Raw genomic sequence first — 20,557 nt, forward strand, 5'->3', positions numbered from 1 at the left:
ATGATTCTACACGTGACTACCGGAACATGTTAATAATCAATTCGGTGGGCGGGGGGACCGCACTCCTACGTCTAGTTGTGGTCAGTCTGAAAACCACTTAAATTGGTCCACCGTTTTTATGTTGTTAAATTGAAAAAAAGGACTGGGTGTGTTTATATCACCCCAATATGACAGCCTATACATTATACCTACACACGTCTGTCCAAACAGCTTAAAAAGTAGATTTTTCTCCATAGGTGCCCTTTAAAATGTCATTTTAGAACGAAAACGATCCACGTCCACACTGACGTTTCACCTAGCATTTCTGGAAAGGCCTCCGTCCACACTATAGCGCTGAAAACATCACGTGACCACACACACACTCTGGCATGCGTTGCAGCATATGCGCAAATCTGAGCTGCAGGCAGTCAGCGGGTGCTTTGAGCACAAAACCCCAGAGAGCAGTGTATGTTGGACATGTTATCAAGAATGTACAGCTGGATCGCATCTCACTAAAGTTCTTAAACGTGATATTTAATTAATCGTGCCTCTATCTAATGACTCTTCGGTCTTTTGAATCTATCAGGTAACGTGTCACAGCATCAGTACACTGCTTCAATCTTTCGCTTTCACGCTTGTACTTAGTCATTTTAGTGAAAACCTCAGATACTGTTGGTTGGTTTCTGTTGGTTGTGCACCTTTTTTACCAACCAAGTTTGTCAACACCATTATAACGACACAGATCACTCTGCCTATCCATGCCAGAGTCCTGTGGAAAAAGTGATTGACAGATGGTGATTTGTTTGTAACTTATATTTATTTATTTATGATTTGGTTATGGGTAAAACAAACACCATGTAGGTCAGGTAGTTGAAACGGTAGGCTACAAATAATTAATTCGTTATGAATTGATTAATTATTCATAAATAGTTAATTCACCGCTGCCTACGATTCCGATGCCATCATCCACCACAATGTTTCACATTAGACATCGTACGATGCCAAATTGGTCGACATTGCCCAACCCTAGTGTGGATACATCTGTCATCTATATCAGCTCTGCTACTCGACCCTCCAGTTTAATCATGCTGCAAACTTAGTGTTGTTGTGCTGGATGTTTTTCTCCTGTCTGACTCTGAAATGCGTGGTAACAATAAACGTCAAAGAAGGCGGAGTTCCAGGACATGCCCACCGATTGCAAAATCATCATGGGTCAATAGAACTCCAAGGGGTTTAGGAGCAAAACAAACTCCTTTAGAGTCAGCAGCAGAACATGCAAGCATAGTATTGGCCATTACAGAGCTCTTAGATTTCGTGTAAAATACAGGATTTTGGTTGATTTAGCTTAAAAATAAGATCTAAATTAAGAATAATCAACATTTTACCCTCTTAACGCAATCCCATACTGATTATGATGGGAACTACACATCCACTACCCAGTTACTTATCCCAACAACAAAAATATTCAAGTAATACCTCCCAACACAAACTGAAAATAATAAAAAATGATCATTTATTTGTATTTTTTACGAATGTAAGTGGAGTAAAAAAAATACAAATGAGCTGACAGAGAATTGAAAAACTGTCTTGTTTCAGCTCATTTTAAACAGTCTGAACAAGCAGAAAAATCCTTTTCCGAGTGCCAAAGGAAAGCCCAGGGTTACTTTATAACCACAACACGACTTTCAGACAGATACATAATACATAAACCTTCAAACACACACACACACACACACGCACACACACACACACACACACACACACACACACACACTTGAAGAAACCTTCCGCTCAGCAAGCTGCTCCTTCAAAGAGTGCTGAGTAATACTGTCAGAAGAAAACCCCTAACTCTCCTCTACACGATCCACAAGGAATCAAAATCCCTGATGCAACCTGTTATACAGCACAAATCAAGACAACTAAAATGCACACGTGCGCAAATATTACCGCAGATGCAGCTGCTGGTGGTGTGACGGCCAGTGATTCCCTTCGACTCAGAGTATCTTCATCCTCGTCCGGCTCTGCTGCTTGCAGCTCGGGTTTACACACATATCCACAGTTCCTGTACAGCATGCGCCGCAGCCCCTCAAACAGGATCACACTCGCAGTGCAACCCATTGCGCCGGGTGCCAGAAACATACACACAACTTCTTTAGTTTAACAATACAAAGTCACAAGTCCAGAACTAACTCGACCCCCAGCACGAGCCTCTCTCCGTCCAGAAGCGCATCACTCCATCGTCCAGACTGAACTGGGATCAGAGCAGAGGTGAAATGGGGGAAGCTTCAGCCTCGAGGATGACAGCGGACTGACTTCATCCATTCAAATGAGTTGCCAGCTTCCTAAAAGCACGTATTATCTGAAATCGCCCCGAGGACGTTAGAGAAGAGGAAAGTGCTGGACTGAATGTAGGACATGAAGATTGACGGAGTGAATGATGAGCTGATTCTGGGCGTCGACTCTTCTCCTCCGCTTGGAGATGCTGATCTGTTTCTCTCTCTCTTTCTCTCTCGCTCTGAGCTTCTCTTCATCCGCTCCACCTCCTCTCGCTCTGCTTTTAACATTGTGATTCCTGACCCATATCTGGCAGCACAGCATCGTTTGAGCATTCATTCATGCGCTAAACTATAACACACATGCAAACATGAGCATGTGCTTAAACATAAGAGCATCCTGTTTTTATTTAATGTAACATACATGTCTGGAAAAAAGGCTACTTAACATTAGAAACGGACTAAAAGTGATGATTTTTTTGTTTTGTTTTGATTTGTTTAAGACATTTTTATTTTTAGACGTAATGTATTAACCTTATAGTGCAGTTAAGTCATATTTAAGTAATTATTGATTAATTTTATGTTCGTTAATGTGCCAACACAACTATTTTTCCCTTATTTTTCACAAACAACTGGAAGAAAAAGAAAAAAAACAACAAAGAACAGATGAAAAAACAACAAAATACAACTAAACAGTCAGTTATACATACATATATATATATATGTACAGTTGAAGTCAGAATTATTAGCCCCCCTTTAAATTTTTTTTTCTTTTTTAAACATTTCCCAAATGATGTTTAACAGAGCAAGGTAATTTTCAGAGTATGTCTGATAATATTTTTTCTTCTGGAGAAAGTTTTATTTGTTTTATTTCGGCTAGAATAAAAGCAGTTTTAATTTTTTCAACACCTTTTTAAAGACAAAATTATCATTATTATTATTATTATTATTATTATTATTACCCTTATACATATCTATATATATACTTATATATAAAAAGCTATATATTTTTTCGATAGTCTTCAGATCAATATATATATATACTTGCCTATATATATATATATATATATATATATATATATATATATATATATATATATATATATATATATATATATATATATATATATATATATATATATAGATAGACTGGCTTATTATGTTGTCTCTATCGCCATCTTGTGGCGGAACGTCAATCGTCTTTGCTCTGCTCAGTATGACAGGCTGATGGATGCCGAAGAGCAGTATCTTTGAAATTCAAAATGTTTTAAATAGGTCCTATCCTTATAAATTAACTGCATATTTGCAATCTAAACAACTACATTCTCACCTAAAAAGCTTCAAAAGTACATAATGTTGTCCAACAGCTGCAATATTTGTCAAACTGTAGTGAGTTTATTGATCTGCCATCACTCTATATGGGTTTTGAAATACACAAGGGTGAAGAGGCTGTACGAGTGCTGATATTGCAGAATATTGCACAGCTATCAGCCAATCAGATTCAAGAATCAGACAGAACTGAATTTATATATAACATGCATAACTATAATTTTTTTTAGGTCACACATATCAATAAATTCAGCAAATAACATAGATATAAATAAAGCAGAGAGAAACCTATCAGTGGTAAGGAGTGACCACAATGATAGTAATTTAATGACAGTAATAATGACAGTAAAAAAGGACAACAGTAATAATAATAATGACAACAGCAATAATAATAATAATAATTACTACACCATAATTACTGCACTAAGTACTACACCAACTACTACTACAACAGCAATTACTAATGCTACTACTACAGCAACTACTACTAGTGCTACAGCAACAACAACAACTACTACTACCACCATGACTACTACTACAACTACAAACTCTACTACTGATTCTACTAATACGACTACTACTAATACTACCACCATCACCACCAAAACCCCCACAACTACTACTGTTACTACTACCACATCAACAACTTCTACTACTTCAACAACCAAAACTACTACTACAACCACTACTACTACTACTATTACTACTACAACCTGAATAATGACAATGGTAAATATCCCAATAATAATGATAATGAGGATATAACAAGAGAAAGACAAGTCAGAATAGTGATAATAATAATGATTAAAAAAGTAGAAGTTAATATGAGAAGAGGAATAATGAGATAATAATTAGTTTTTTTCTGAAAGATCATTTATCAAACACGATAGAGAATTTATTAAACATTTTCTCACTTTTTTTAGTAAAATGCTTTGTAAAATGTATTTTTTTTTCCATAGTAAACTTAAATAGCTATGAACTTCATGCAATACATAAACTTATGTAGCTTTATTTATTTATTTTACACATCTGAAAAAAACTTCAGAGGACAAAGAGGTGGCTGCTGTTGGACGAATGCATGAAACATAAAGAAAGTCACTTATTTGTGTTTTGCACTAGGCATGGGATAACCAGTTTCAAGGTTTACCGCGGTTTAGCGAAGTTAAGGTTTTAAAACCGCAAAAAAAAATTTGTTATACTGTTCCTACTCTATATGTAAGTTTTTTGAGACTTTAATTAGAAATTATTATAGATATTTTTATTTCGTTTTTAACCCTTTAACTGTCCCACCAAGAAAAAAATGTTTGATTGCATTTCTAATGTCGCTAGTTAACACACTCAATGCATTTTTTTTCAACACATGCCATAATTTCTAAAATATCAACCTCTACCAAATGGTAGATATGTCGGTTAATGGTAAAAGTACCAGAATTAATACATATACTATGTAAAATCAAAAGTGTAAGACCAATTTATTTAGAAAAAATTATAAAATAAACAAAATTACAAAATAAAACATTTTGACTACCAAATCATCTTTATTTTTTGAAGTATGCCATAAAATATTTCAGATTCTCATTTATCATGCTTTCTTAAAACCAAAATCAAGTGTAGTAGTGCAACAGGGTTATGTTTGTTTGATTTTTTTGTAATCCAAAAATGCTGTGTGTGTAAGCCATTATTTAAATCAGTCAGTCTTTAAATGACTTTAACAGTCATTATTTAAAACAGTCAAAACATGGTCAACCAGTTGGTAGAGCAACAGTATCTCCAGCAGAAAAGGACCTTCCACATGCAAAATTGCTGTTACAAAATATTTTAAATGTTTCTTAAAATAAATTTTAAGCAGATATTTAAAAAGGACATTTTTCAGAGCAGTAATCACAATACCGTCATTCCGTGACACCTTGATATTTTTATCCAAGGTTTTCATAATATCAGAATCTTATACCGGCCCATGCCTATATTGCACAGTCCACAATAAGCAATTCTTTGCTCATTTTGTTCCAATAAACTGAACAGAATCTGTTAAATGAGCATTGGCAAGCATATGAATGCCAAACAGATGCAATACAGTAATTCTGGTGAAAACATGCAATAAACATTTACTGCTCATTTATTGTACGTTTAAAATTCAACATGTAGCACAAGTACAACGGACAACTGTATAAATGTAGGCTTCATAATTAGATGAGTGCAAGTGTGTGTTTATTATATTTCTGTTTTATAAAAATGTATTATTAGATTTTATTTTTAGAAATACAAATATCAATTAAAAAAACGTCAAGCCTATTATTAGTCTATTGAACACACAAAAAAGCTGTAACTACACTGTAAAAGTAATAGCTGTTCTTACTAATAAAATTAAGAGCAGTTAACTTATAAATCAATTTTTTCACCTTACAATATTTAAACAAGTAATCTCAACTTTTTAGCACATTTAGTTGTTAAAATAAAAAGATTCAAGTAATCTTGACTTGCAATAATATGTATTTACAACTTTTGAGCGGTCATGTGTCAAAAGCATGTTATGGATAGAGAATGGTGATGAGGGAACTGAGGAAACAGGTGGAAGAATTAAAACTTAAGCATAATCAGACATAAGCATAATAAATCTGAGAGCTTTTTCAATTCTTTGATGTTCAAAATTTGTATTAATTAATATATTAATAAATTATAATATAATAATATAATAAATGTAATAATATTTATATGATTATATAATAAATGATAATAAAATATTTATATAATATTAATAATAATAAATAAAATAAATAATAAATAAAATAGTATTTATATAAAAATAAATAAATATTATTACATAAATATTATTTATACAAAAAATATTTCTATAATATTGCATAAATATTATTAATAATATACCTCATAGAAATTAGATGCTGCAGCTTTGATATAATAGATACTTTGATATAAACGATCCTAGGAGTGAGTAGGTAAGGTATTGGTTTTTGAATTTTCCTAAATATTTTAGTTCAGCTTACTTGATAATTTTAAGGCAATCGGTTTTCTAATAATTTTCTCCTAGTAATGTGAACACTAATAAGAAGTTAACACAACTATTTATTTTGAGTCATTGGTACTGAAGTTTACTTAAAACAGTTTGTATTTACAACTTCTTAATTAAGTTATGCTCATTTAAAATGAATACACTACTAAGAAATTTTCAGCCAATCAGTTTCCTCAATTCTTCTAAAAAAGGTCAACTTTTTACAGTGTATAGTCTTCAACAGCTGAAAGTGCAGCAAAGCCCCTCTATGTCTCTGTGTGTTAATATTTCATTGGGCACTGACACGGTCACCTACTTTACAGTAAATGACTCAGACATATCAGACATGACATGCTGCGAGGACCTGAAGAATGTGGGTGACGTGTGTGACCACATTTGACCAGATCTGTCTCTATCTATACTGTATCTTTCACATGACAGCAGAGTGCATCGTGTGTGTCCAGTAAATGTACGGTTACTGCTGACAGCAATATGTCTTTAAATGTTTATATCTTGTATAAGTGCTCGTTTGTGTTAAGACTGACTTAACCCTGCTCCGGGTCATCAGGCATTAGTTTGGCATTACATTTAGAGCAGATTTATTAAAGCCTACAGCTCACGCTTTGGTGTTGGGGCACTGGTGTGATCACTGATTGGTGCTGGTCAACTGCCTGCACCAATCAGATTGAGCAGCAGTTTGGCATGCACTTCTACACAACTTCAGGAATTCAAACATTATGCAGAAACACCCGCTGATGTCAGCATTTGCACTCCTCCCTGATGTGAGCTGATTTTCAGTTGTGTTTTTGTATGTTTATACGGTTACTTCACCCCTAAATGAAAATTCTGGCTCACATCATTCCAGAAATGTACTCGTCTTGGGAACACAAATGAAGGTAATTTTAATCACAGTTCTCCCCTCAGGCAGACACTACAAATATCTACGCACTAAGACATCAAAAACAGATTTTTTTTCCCTCAGGCCATATTCAGCCTAATTATTTAGCACATCAGTTGCTGGGTGTTTTCTTATATTCATAAACATACAGGACCCTTACTCTTTATGATTTTTGTAATCAATAGTCACTTAATTGTAAATACTTTTATATAAATATTAGTATTTCTTGTGTGTACAGTTAAAAAAGTCAACAATGCCCATATTGCACATAAACCATCTAGATCAGGAGTCTCAAACTCCTCATATTACGAGATTGTGCCCCCAAAACATATGTTTACTATCATTACTGTGCTGTCACGTTTAGCCACTTGTGGTTTTGACCCCCCCACCTATTGGACGTTTAAAGTACTGCAGTATATAAAACTGTATTTTAGTTTTACTTTCGTTTTTTCTCAGTGTGCAGTCGAGAGTAACGCACATGCATATTATTTCTGTGGCTGATTTAAACGTTGAAATAAATGTGCATAAATGCTTTATTTTTACCAAAACTCTATTTTTGTAAATATTTAAGGGTCATTTGATTATTATCAGTTTTATACCACCTGTATTTTGTTGAACAAACACTTTTTCATTGCTTACACGTATGCTGATGGTGTAACAAATATACAAATTTTGCTAATATTCGATTCAAATGGTCTCATTTAATAGATTTTCCTAATTTGCGAATTGAGATTTCTATTAAAACATGCACATTTTACTGCTGGTTAAATTTATTTTGTTAAAGTAAATGTGAATATATTCTTACTTTACCCCTCTTTGTTGTAGTTTTACAATAAAGAAAGATACTAGAAAAACAATTGCCAATGAAGTCAGTAAAGTTACCCAAATTGTTTCTGCTGTTCCAGCGCTATCTGTTAAACTTTTGGTAAAGCAACAATTGGTTGGGACTGAATAATAATACTTATTATTATCATTATTATGACTATTTAAATGCCAAAATGCTAATTTAAACAGCCACAGATATATTTCAGCAGTTGTGTCAAGCAATAAATGTGCTGATTCACATTATCACTGGTGACAGGTAATGCTTGAAATATAAACATCAGGTCTGTTGTCTAAGATGCATTAATTACGTCACTTTTTTTTCTTGTGCTTTAATGTTAAAACAGCCCTCCTATAAATTGTCAGTCACTGAAATGGCCCCCTGATAGATGTATACATAAAGTTGTCAAAAAAGTCCAAATTATTTGCCCTCCTATGAATTTCTTTTTCAAATATTTCTCAAATGATGTTTAACAGAGCAAGGAATTTGTCCACATTATTTCCTATAATAATTTTTCTTCTGGTGAAAGCCTTATTTGTTTAATTCAGTTAGAAAAAAGCAGTTTATACTTTTTAAAACCATTTTAAGGTCAATATTATTAGCCCCCTTAAACAATATTTTTTTTAATTGTCTAAAACAAAACACAGCAAAATCCTTGGTTGTTTGCGCACAATTGGTGAATAAAGCTCATTCTGATTCTGATTAAATATGAGATTTCTATCCCAATATGCTTATAAAGAGAACAACAAATAAATCTATATGAATTGAGCAACTTGTATTCTATTAAAAATGAACACAATTCGTATGGGTTTGGGACGACATGGTGAATATAAGGCTAAGTAGTATACTGAGTTTGTCCAATATATTAAATAGCGCATACCCTATATTTCATAGGTGCATTTTGCTGTCAGGGTTAAAGTTTTTTTTGTGAATCTAATGAATGGTGAATGTATCTGTTTTATAATACAATGTTAATTAGATTTTTTTTTGCGTGTAATGTACTATGCATAGCCTACATAGTTGTATTCATAACCTTTTTAATGAACATTGTTTCATTGAACAACATTTGGAAGGATTAAACAAATCAAATCGAATTAAAATACACATATAAATATTTCAAAACGCATCATGTAGGCTAGTTAATATTTGAATTGGATCAAAAAGGTTTTCAAAATTGTCCAAAGACAAGAATGCGTGTTGCTCAATAGTTTTCATGACAACTTTCATGAAAGGTCTTGATAAACTTCAAATGTTGACAATAATATATACACAGTTATTTGCAGATTTAAATTAAGACTTTTATATTTGTATCTACATTTGTGTTTTGAAAAAAAGAGTTTGGAATGAAAAAGATAAGTAAATGATGACCATTTTTAATTTAAAAATTAAAATTAACTCCATGGACACCCCTCATGTGGTTTAAACCTTTATGGTTTTTCTTCTGTTGAATACAAAAGAAGATACTTTGAAACATGCTGGTTGCTGAGACTCATTGACTTCGATGGTAATAAAAAAAACTACTACAATAGTAGTCAGTGGGTGCAAGAACCAGCATTTTTCAGAATATCTTCTGTGTTCAACAAAAAAAACTCAAATAGGTTTTGAGCAAGTGAAGCAAGTGATTCATTTTTTGGGTGAACTATCCCTTTAAATGTATTTTATTCAGAAATTTTTTTTTACATTTAACCAAGTGGTATAGTGATAATGCAAGAACTTTTCTCAAACTGTAAGAAATGTTTTCTCGCTAAAGAAATGATGTGTTTCAGATGAACATCAGTAGACTTAATTATAGTTAATCAGAATAATTCACATACTGTAACTGAATTAACATCATCACACTAATATCACTAATTTTAAGGTTTTAGTGAATGTTTGAATTTCCCAGTATTTGTGGCTGGAAGGGCAACAACATATGCTGATATAGTTAGCGGTTCATTCTGCTGTGGTGACCCCTGTTAAATAAGGAACTAAGCTGAAGGAAAATGAATAAATGACTGTTTGAAATCCAAACAGAATGCAAAATAACTCAAATAAAATATAAGGCTTTGAGTCAGAAAAACCAGTTACAAAAGTACAGCTTCTTTTGAGATGAATCCCTGACTTCTTGCTAAAGCAGGTTTAACATTCTTTCCTTGGGCCTCTTTTGACCAAAGAGACTGTTGAGCCTAATGCACACACAGAAAGGGACATTTTCAGTACAGATACATCACTGCGCAGCTTCAAACGCTCTATCCTGCTCTCTCACACACACACACACACACACATCCATGACAGTATATCAGACAAAGAGAAGATCAAAAGCATGCAAGCTTTGATAACTTTTCGTCTTTTGCTTTCTCACACACAAAACCTCCTCAAGAGGAGATTCATTAAAAGCAATCATTAAAATTAAGCCAATGCTCTACACTTTTTCTTTAGGGCATAATTAGGGCACATGCGTAAAAATACTTCCTCTTCCTGTCAGCATTTCTCAGCAAACGCATTTCAAATTGAAAAATGCCACTTTCTAATATTAAAGGGCACCTATGATGAAAATCAACTTTTGGAAGCTGTTTGGACAGAACTGTGTGTGGGTATAGTGTGTCAACAGCAGTGCTGGAAAGAGTACTAAAAATATTTACTCAAGTAAAAGTACTATTATTAGCCTAAAAACGTCATGCAAGTAGTAAAAGTATCTGTTGTAAATATTACTCAAAGTACGAGTAAAAAGTAGACCTTTCAAAAGTAGAGTAGTGAGTAGTGAGTATTATGCTGTGAAAAGCTGACGCATTTACATGTAATTTGTGGATGTGTGTAAATGTAACATTCTGTAGTGCATTTAGTTATTGATCAGAGGGCACACAATGTCATAAGACAATATTAATATCAATATTAATATTAATATTAGGATAGATTTAAGTTGGGACGTCAGGTGACCAAAATTCAAAGTGTAGCCAGCACCTAAGGACAACATTATTTTCCAATAATGACGACAAATGACGTTGATATTTCATTGATTTTAGGTTGTGCCAACGTTGAGCCGTTGAGCCTTAAACCAACATCATATTGACGCCAAATACTGACATTTATTGATCAGGTATGGCAACCAAAATCTGGTAACATCCACAAGCGTCAAGCTGTAACATCATTTGACGTTGATATTTGGTTCTTTTCAGGCTGGTAGGTTGAAATTGATGTCAGCCTGACATCGGGTTCTGATGTGAACCTGATTTTCATTTCCAAACAAAATGCAACATCGCCACAACGTTGGGGTACAACATCAACCTGACATCATGTGCCTGCTGAGTGTTTAAGGCCATTTCGGTCATCAAACCGTAAACATCCGTCCTCTTCTCATCAGTGACATGCATCTAAACAGTCTCTGGGTCAACGAATGTAAAGATTTTGGACATCTACTTGGACACTTTTAATGCTTCCAAACAGTTTGCTGCAATAATTAATCACCCATGTCTTGAGGTAGTTCATTATGATGCGATTTATTTTCTATGTGCGATTTGATTGGACAGGAATAACAGGACTGATTTTTCTAATCCCCATAGACAATAGAAAATAAAGTAGTGACTGTGGGTTGAAGGAAAGTAGTGGAGTAAATGTACCGATACAGCACTAAAAATGTACTCAAGGGAAAGTAAAAAGTACACAATTTTAAAACTTCTGAGTAAATTACTATTTCTGAGAAAAACAACTAAATTACAGTAATTTAAGTATTTGTAATTTGTCACTTTTTAAAAATTGTTTGATACTTTTTAAAAATTTCCTGACGTTAAAATAGGACCCAAATCCCAGTGATTTTGAGGCCCACCGCAGCGTGATGTAGGAGTGCGGTTTTACCCCCGCCCCTCGAATTGATTAACAGACACTGCGTTTCTATAATAACATGTATACACATGACCTACATTTTTTTTTTCAAATAAACTGGGATGATTAAAATCACTCTGTGTGATTTTTATTTGCATTATAAGTTTAAAACGTTTTTTTTAAAACAGAGCATGTTTGTAATAAAGTAACGTCGCATTTGTGTGAGACCACCACAAATCCATGAAATAAACTTTTTTACTAATGAGCTGTATTTCAGCTTCATCCGTGTCTGTCTCTGTCGCTGTGCTGTTTATCTGACTAACACATGATGAGAAGCAGACACCACATGGGAACGGTGTGCAGGGAGAAGCAGCTTATTTGCATTTAAAGCCACAGGCTACAAAAACAGCTACACCATATTCACACACCAAAATGGGCAAATTCTGGAGGCTATAATAAATAATCTGATAGTTATTTTGAGCTGAAACATTACAGACACATTCCGGAGACACCAAAGGCTTATCTCACATCTTGTAAAAGGGGGAAAATAGGTGCACTTTAACAAAAATGGTCAGATCAGATTATGTAGTGGTCACATGTAGCTTCATTATTGCTTAGACTCATGGCCAGGAACATGCTTTATGCAAGTATGCAAACACTCGGTTGAGCACTTGATCATTGACCATAACTGTATTCAATGATTAACCTCAAGTAATGCAAGACCAATATTGGAATGCTGGTACACAATTTATAATCAAACACAAGTATAAGCACTGGCTAAGCACTCATGTTCTGACTTATGTAATGTGTATTTCTAGCCCTAAATGGATACTCCTCCCAAAAAAAAACCAAAATTATCCCATTAATTACTCCCGCTCATGGTTCCCAGATGTATATTACAGTTATTTGTTCAGATGGACACTATTTATTTAATTTTTTTACCGAAATAATCCATCCCCATATGTCTATATGATGCAAATGAATAGCAGCTCAAATATTGCTGCTATGCAAAACATACATTAAGGGGTTAGTTCACCTAAAAAGGAAAAATAAATCTGTTATTAAGTGCTCACCTCATGTCAGGTCTAATCCCTCAAGACCTTTTATTATATTTGAAGATATTTTAGATGAAATCCAAAAGAATTCTGTCATCCTCTTCTCTTCTACATTTGGTCAGGGTTTACATTTACTACGGGCAATAAAGCACTTGTGTGTTGTGCTGCTGATCTATTGGTAAATGCTCACAGTAAATGCTCACACTGACCAAAATCAGAAGAGAATACATTGTCAAAAAAGTCGTTTTTACAAGAGATGCTCCGATCGATCAGCAGGAGATCGGTATTGGCCCATAATCACATTTCAAGACTTGATCGGTACTCGCTAATATGGCTGATCTCATGAACCGATCGCAAGTGTGATTGTTTACGAGTTTACAAGTAGAGGAAGACACTATTCTTTTCTGTTCAGAAACAACATGCATGTCCACACTAAATGGTTTTAAGAGATGTGTTTAAGGGATTATTTGCAACATCCTTAATTTATTCTCTTAGGTTTCAAGAGTTCACACTTAGCTGATGATTAATTATAAGCTTGTTTGGCATGCTGTCCCGGGAGAGAGCCCTGAGCTCATAAGATCCTCAAGCCCGGGGCTCCCTCCCGTTGCAAGGCGAGAGGGGAGTTTGAGCTCAGGTAGATCTCGAGAACTCCCCCGCTGTAATAACCAATGAACAGCCAGTGATTGCTCTTGAGAGATAACCATTTACTAGGAGCATGTCTATAGTGTCGGTTTGGATTAGTCAATTAACTTATGTTGCATGTTTTTTGGACGGTGGGAGGAAACCGGGGAACCATGGGAAAACCCATGTGAGCACGGGGAGAAAATGCAAACTCCGCACAGAAATGTCTGCTAGTTTGGTAAAGCCTAGAACCAGAGACATTCTTGCTGTGAGGCAACAGTGCTAAGCACTGGGCCACCGTGTCACCCATCTAGGAAGAAGGAGGAGTAGGGGTGGATGGGGGGATTCTTCAAAACGAAGATAGCGGTGGTACGTAACCCAGGGTATTTGTAGTAGCTTAGGAGTCGTCTGATTGGTGCATTGAGAATTGGATAATGCGGATCCAGCCGCTAGCAATCATAAGCACGTGATCCTCTCGAAATTTGTTTATAACTAAACTTCACAAGGAGAAAGCTCCACTTAAGTATCATACTTAGAGGGAAAATGTGCTTTATGCCGTGGCACAGTTATAAAAAGCTTGAAGCATCAGAATTGATACTCATTATCGGCCGATCATCATGACAAGGAATCGGTATGCGGTATCGGCTGCAAAAATCCTGATCAGAGCATCCCTAGTTTTTACAATTTCTTTGGTGCACAAATGTGTTCTTGGAGCTTCATATGATTACAGTTAAACCAATGAAGTCACGTGAATGTCTTGACAATGTTTTTGGTTTCTTTTCTAAATGTTTATCGTCTCCGGAACATATGGAGGATGGGAGAGCTCTTGCATTTCATCTAAAATATCTTATTATTTGTGTTCTGATGATGAATGAAGGTCTCAGGGGTTTGGAATGACTTCAGGGTAAATAATTAATAACAGAATTTTTTTTTTTGGGTGAACTAGTTTTTTAAGGCATTATGACGGTTACTCCGATGGAAGAATAGCAATGGTCTTCCATAGCAAAACAACTGGTGTGTGTAAAATACAAACATTTAAACTGTAAGTGTAAACTAGCCAGCTGCAATACTCTCATTCGTGAGGGGGTCGAGTTTGCATTCGATATAAATAATGTGCAGTGTGAAGTGTGACACACGAGTATATAAAATTCTGTGAATGTAAATCAAAATATTAGTATATGATTTCATATATTGCAGCTTGATTTGTGCAATCATATAAAATCATTTTGCTGTCAGATTTGACTGCTGATTTAAACATTTTTTAATGCATTTGAAAGTAGATTTGAACAGACAGTTACTCATTCATTCATTCATTCATTCATTTTCCTTTAGCTTAGTCCCTTTATTAATTAGGGGTCGCCACAGCGGAATAAACTGCCAACTTATCCAGCATATGTTTTATGCAGGGGATGCCCTTCTAGCCACAACCCAGTACTGGGAAACACCCATACACTGTTGCATTCACACACAAACACTATGGCCAGTTTATTCAATTCACCTATACCGCATGTCTTTGGACTTGTGGGGGAATCCGGAGCACCTGTGGCAAACACATGCAAACTCCACACAGAAATGCCAACTGACCCAGCCGTGGCTCAAACAAGCAAACTTTTTGCTGTGAGGTGACAGTGCTAACCACTGAGCCACCTTGCCGTCCCAGACAGCTACTCCTAAACATTAAATATTTCTCACATTTATGTAACACAGTATGAAATTTCAGCTCAAAAAATGGTCAAAGATGATTTATCATAGAGAAATAGACGGGCTTGTCTGACATGGGCTATAGCAACTGCCCAGAACACCCTTGCAACCAATCCAACATTGTGGAAAAACAAAACAACCATTACCAGATGCACATGTAAAAACTGGCATAAACAAGCTACATGAGATTTTAAAAAAGTAAAACAAAAGCATGTTAGCTCACTTTTTTTTTTGTTTAACACATTTATGTAACACCGTATATGAACTTTCTGCCAAAAAAAGCCATAGTTGGAGATGATTTATTCAACATAGGCACATTCTGAAAACGAAGCCCTATACATTCCTGGAGAGTGCAAATTATGTAGCCAGAGGTACGTATGACTGCATTTCGTCTTTAAATCGAATGATACAGGGCGGTATGATGCCGATCCTTTTCACGCTTACCAGCTGACTGCTTATCTCCATGTGGATGGCTTTTCCGCTGTTACCAGTTTGTCCAGTGGCTCGCTGCGTACGTCAGCAGACCTGCAGAGTTGACCGTGACAAAAGTGTTTGAGTGTGGCAAAGAACGGTTCCAGACAAAAACAAAAGCCAAAAACTAAAATAAACAAGTAAATAAAAGTGTGAGAATCTGTAAAATCTGAAGACGTGATAAAAATCAGCCGGCCGCGGGAGCTTTTCTTTTCCTGGATTGCTTTTTTGAAAACACTGTTGATTGGGTTTAGGGATGTGGGTGGGCAGGTCAATCGGTGCTTTTGAAAACACTAACAGTTGGGTTGAGCAAGAGAGGAGGGTCAGTCGATTGGACAGTCAGTCAGTCGGCAGCGGCCTCTGGTGAATTTACGCAAGAAGAGTACGCGCAAATGGTACTCGCAAGGGAAATTTGAGATCTCAAAAAGCATACACAGCAGCCTCTGGTGGATTAGCAAAAACAAAAACTGCAAAAAAATGTAGCTTCTGGGACGTATTTGGCACTCTGCAGAAATGTATATAGAGGTAAGTTTTCAGAATGAGCCTGGGTTAAATTTATCATAGAGACATAGATGGGCTTGTCTGACATGGGCCATAGCAAACACCCAGAACACCCTAGCATCCATTCAACAATGTGGAAAAACAAAACAACATTTATCAGATGCACAAACTATAATGTAAAAACTGGCATAAACCATCTGAGGTTTAAAAGAAGAAAAACAAAAGCATGTTAGCTCACTTTTTTGTTTTTAACACATTTATGTAACACTGTACATAAAATTTCAGCCAAAAAAGTCATAGTTAGACATGATTTATCGAACATAGGCACATTCTGAAACGTAGCCCTGTATATATTCCTAGAGAGTGCAAATTATGTAGCCAGAGGTACGTATGGCTGCATTTTGTCTTTAAATGATGCTGTTCCTATTCACGCTTACCAGCTGACTGTTGGCGGATTTGTGATTTGTGAGTAAACTGCAATGATGGAGTTTGATTCTGGTGAAGAATGGTTCCAGAAAACAGATGAGACAAAAACAAAAGCCAAAAAATAAAATAAACAAGTAAATAACAGGGTGAGAATGTGGTAAAATCTGAAAAAGTGGTAAAAATCAGGTGAGGGATTTTCTTTTTCTGGATTGCTTTTTAAAACTGTTGGTTGGGTTTAGAGAAGTGGGTGGGCGGGTCAATCGGTGCTTTTAAAATCACTATTGGTTGGGTTTAGGGAAGTAGGAGGGTGGGTCAGTCGATAGGTCAGTCGGTTCATTCAGTTGACAGCAACCAATGGTGGATTTACATGAGAAGAGCAGGTGCGAATGGCACTGGTGAAATTTGAGATCTCAAAAAGCTTACACAGCGGCCTCTGGTGGACACACGTAGACAAACACTGCAAAAAACCTAGCTCCTGGGACGTATTTTGCTCTCTCCAGAAATGTATATAGAGGTACGTTTTCAGAATGAGCCTTGGTTGGATTTATCATAGAGACATAGATGGGCTTGTATGACATAGGCAATAGCAACCACCCTAGCAACCATTCCAACAATGTGGAAAAACAAAACATTTACCAGATGTTCAAACTGTAATTTAAAAACTGGCATAAACAAGCAACGTGAGATTTAATAGAAGTAAAACAAAAGCATATTAGCTCACTTTTTTCTTTTTAACACATTTTTATGTGTTTAAACTCCATTAATTAGTGTGAGCTGTTCTGCTTTCATGTAAATCCAGTCATCTCGTATGAAAGTCTATTTCTAAAATTTGTAACTTGGAGTCTGAAGTTTATATGCTTCATATTTTGCTCCTCGAAGGCACGTTTTCTGCATATTGTTTTGGTTTGCGTCTGGATTTCATTTCTGAGCTGAACCGGGTCACAGGGTTGCTGACGTCATGGTCCAGGTGACTCACTGTCAAACTATGATGTAATGTGTGTGGCTGTTGCCATAGAGACGATATTGCAATACTCAACACTGGACAATATTATATGAGCCTGAAAACTCATTCACACACACACACACAGAGGACAAAGCACACAGCATGGCTAGGAACAAATCCATACAACAGTGCATGCACATATGGAAATAATTGGTGTTGGGGAGAAAAAAAATGAAAAAATTTGCTTACAACCTGACTAATTAAACAGCAGGTGTTTCATGGGAGAGAAAATGAGAGAGACAAAAGGGTATAGAGAGAGAGGAAGAGAGCATAAAAGTATATTAGGAGTCAAAAAGCTGAGGATCATCAGCATTCTATTTGCTAAGGTCAATAAATACAGCATAAGGCATCAGAAAACTTGTGTTATAACTGGGCTCTTCTGCCATCTACAGGCACAAAACCAACATTAGTATTGCCTTGCCAGCAAATGCCATCTTTCATTGAGTTAATCTCAGATCCTGGTTTAATATGCAAAAAAAGGTCACACTTTACAATGAGGTTTCATTAGTTAATCTATTTACTAACATGAACTAATAATGTAGCATTCACTGTACTTTAACCAATCCTTACTTGTAAAACAATACTGCCTACGATCATTTCTTACCAACAGTCTGACTATGTGTTCACCTCTTTATTGTCTTCTACATATTACTGTCAACATTGCTAATTGTATACTGTTTTGTTTTTGGGAGTATGTTGTTGTAATTTGCACTGTCTGGAGCCAGCACCTAAGCTTTTCACTCATCATAGTACACATGCTGCTGATGATGCGACAATAAAAGTGATTTGATTTGATAACGAACAATACTCATACAGCATTTATTAATTACAGTTCATCATTTACTAATGCATTATTAACATCCAAATGCTTGTTAACATTAGTTAATACACTGCGGGTTAACATGAACTAACAATGAACAAGTGTATTTTCATTAACTAGTGTTAACAAGAATAAATACTGTAATAAATGTAAAAAATGCTGTAAAAAATGTAGGTCACACTTTATTTTGATGGTCTATTTGAGTATTAGTGGACTGTCTGCTTAATATCTGTTGATACTGCTCCTTCAACAGACATTTAACTGACTATAAGAAACTTAGCAAGTACATGTCAACTTACACCCTAGCAACCCCTTACAACCCTAACCTTAACCCCAACCTAACAGTCTACTTATAATCTAATGAGAATTAGTTGTCATGTAGATGCAATGTAAGTTAAATTCAACAAACGGACCATCAAAATAAAGTGTTACCAAAATGTTTTGTTTATTGTTTGTTCCTTTTAGTAAATGCATTAACTAACATTAACTAATCTTATTGTAAAGTGTCACCACAAAAAAATAAAATAAAATGTAAGCCATTTGCAGGCTTTTTTTTTATATAAATAGTGTTGGGGGAAAAATTGTGAAGTGATGATGTATTTTTGAAGGAGGTTAGTATCATGCTGGCTCCCACAAAAAAACAATCTGGGATTTTTCAATCTTTTCCAATCTTTTCAATGTTCTAGATTTTGACGGCTAAATATAAATGACAGAAGTAAAAAGCTAAAAGCTGACTATATCACAGTTGCATCACTTCAACATCACAACCATTTTAACAACTCTGTCAGTCTTTTTTAGAAAATAAATTACATATATAAACAAGATTAAATATCTTGTTTTGTGTTTAAGGAAGAAAGAAATTGCTAAACCACATGAGTGTGTGTAAATGAAGATGAAACGTTCATGTGCTGAACTATTTACATCACAAGCTATCGGTCACACACATACATACACATAGATGAGCTATAAAGATGGTTTTATATCAAAAGAAAAAAAAATTCTACTCCAGTATATTGTTAGGAGTAGGGCGGCTCGATTATGGGAAAATCATAATCACGATTGATTTGGTCAATATTGTAATAATGATTACTTCAAATGATTAAGAGTGGGCCATTTGAGCAAAATCTGTTATTTTTTTGTTAACAAGGTTGCTATTATACCTAAATTTCGGACAATATAACTATATCTAACAAAAAAAAAAAAATAGGATAAAATTATACAAATGAAACAAACAATATAGTCTTCAAAATAAAAGGCATACGTAGGTATTATGAATTACTGATGGAAAAATTATCTATATCTACAATTGAAGTCAGAATAATTAAACCCCCTTAATTATTATCCCCGTTTATTTTTCTTCTCAATTTATGTTTAACGGAGAGATTATTTTCCAATACAATTTTAAATATAATAGTGTTAATAACTTATAATAATTGAATTAATAAAAATTTCTTTAATAATTTATTTTATCTTTGCCATGATGACAGGACAAATTATTTGATTAGATATTTTTCAAGACACTTCTGTACAGCTTAAAGTGACATTTAAAGGCTTAACTAGGTTAATTAGGTTAACTAGGCAGGTTAGGGTAATTAGGCAAGTTATTGTATAACGATGGTTTGTTCTGTAGACTATCGAATAAATATATATAGCATAAAGGGGCTAATAATTTCTACCTTAAAAAATAAAAAAATATATTTTATAATAAAACAAAACAAATAAGATTTTCTTCAGAAAAAACTATTATATATATATATATATATATATATATATATATATATATATATATATATATATATATATATATATATATATATATATATATATATATATATATATGTTAAATGACTTT

The 20,557-nt window shown here is 34.7% G+C and overlaps 1 protein-coding gene across 6 annotated transcripts in view; it reads right to left on the reverse strand.

Annotated features, from left to right (window-relative positions):
• The window catches only part of LOC130230559 (dedicator of cytokinesis protein 9-like), a 209,327-nt gene that overhangs the window by 151,761 nt on the left and 37,009 nt on the right, over window positions 1-20,557 (reverse strand). For 2 of the 6 annotated variants that reach the window (XM_056459638.1, XM_056459636.1), the window contains exon 1: window positions 1,927-2,452. The exons of 2 other annotated variants lie outside the window; for them this stretch is intronic. In XM_056459638.1, the coding sequence (XP_056315613.1) occupies window positions 1,927-2,118 (192 nt within the window). In that variant the 5' untranslated portion in view covers window positions 2,119-2,452. Of the gene's footprint in view, window positions 1-1,926; window positions 2,456-20,557 lie in introns of those variants that run through there. 2 more of the 6 variants (XM_056459639.1, XM_056459637.1) reach the window with 2 other exon arrangements.

This window comes from Danio aesculapii, chromosome 6 (genome assembly GCF_903798145.1).
Source record: "Danio aesculapii chromosome 6, fDanAes4.1, whole genome shotgun sequence".
Taxonomy (NCBI): domain Eukaryota; kingdom Metazoa; phylum Chordata; class Actinopteri; order Cypriniformes; family Danionidae; genus Danio; species Danio aesculapii.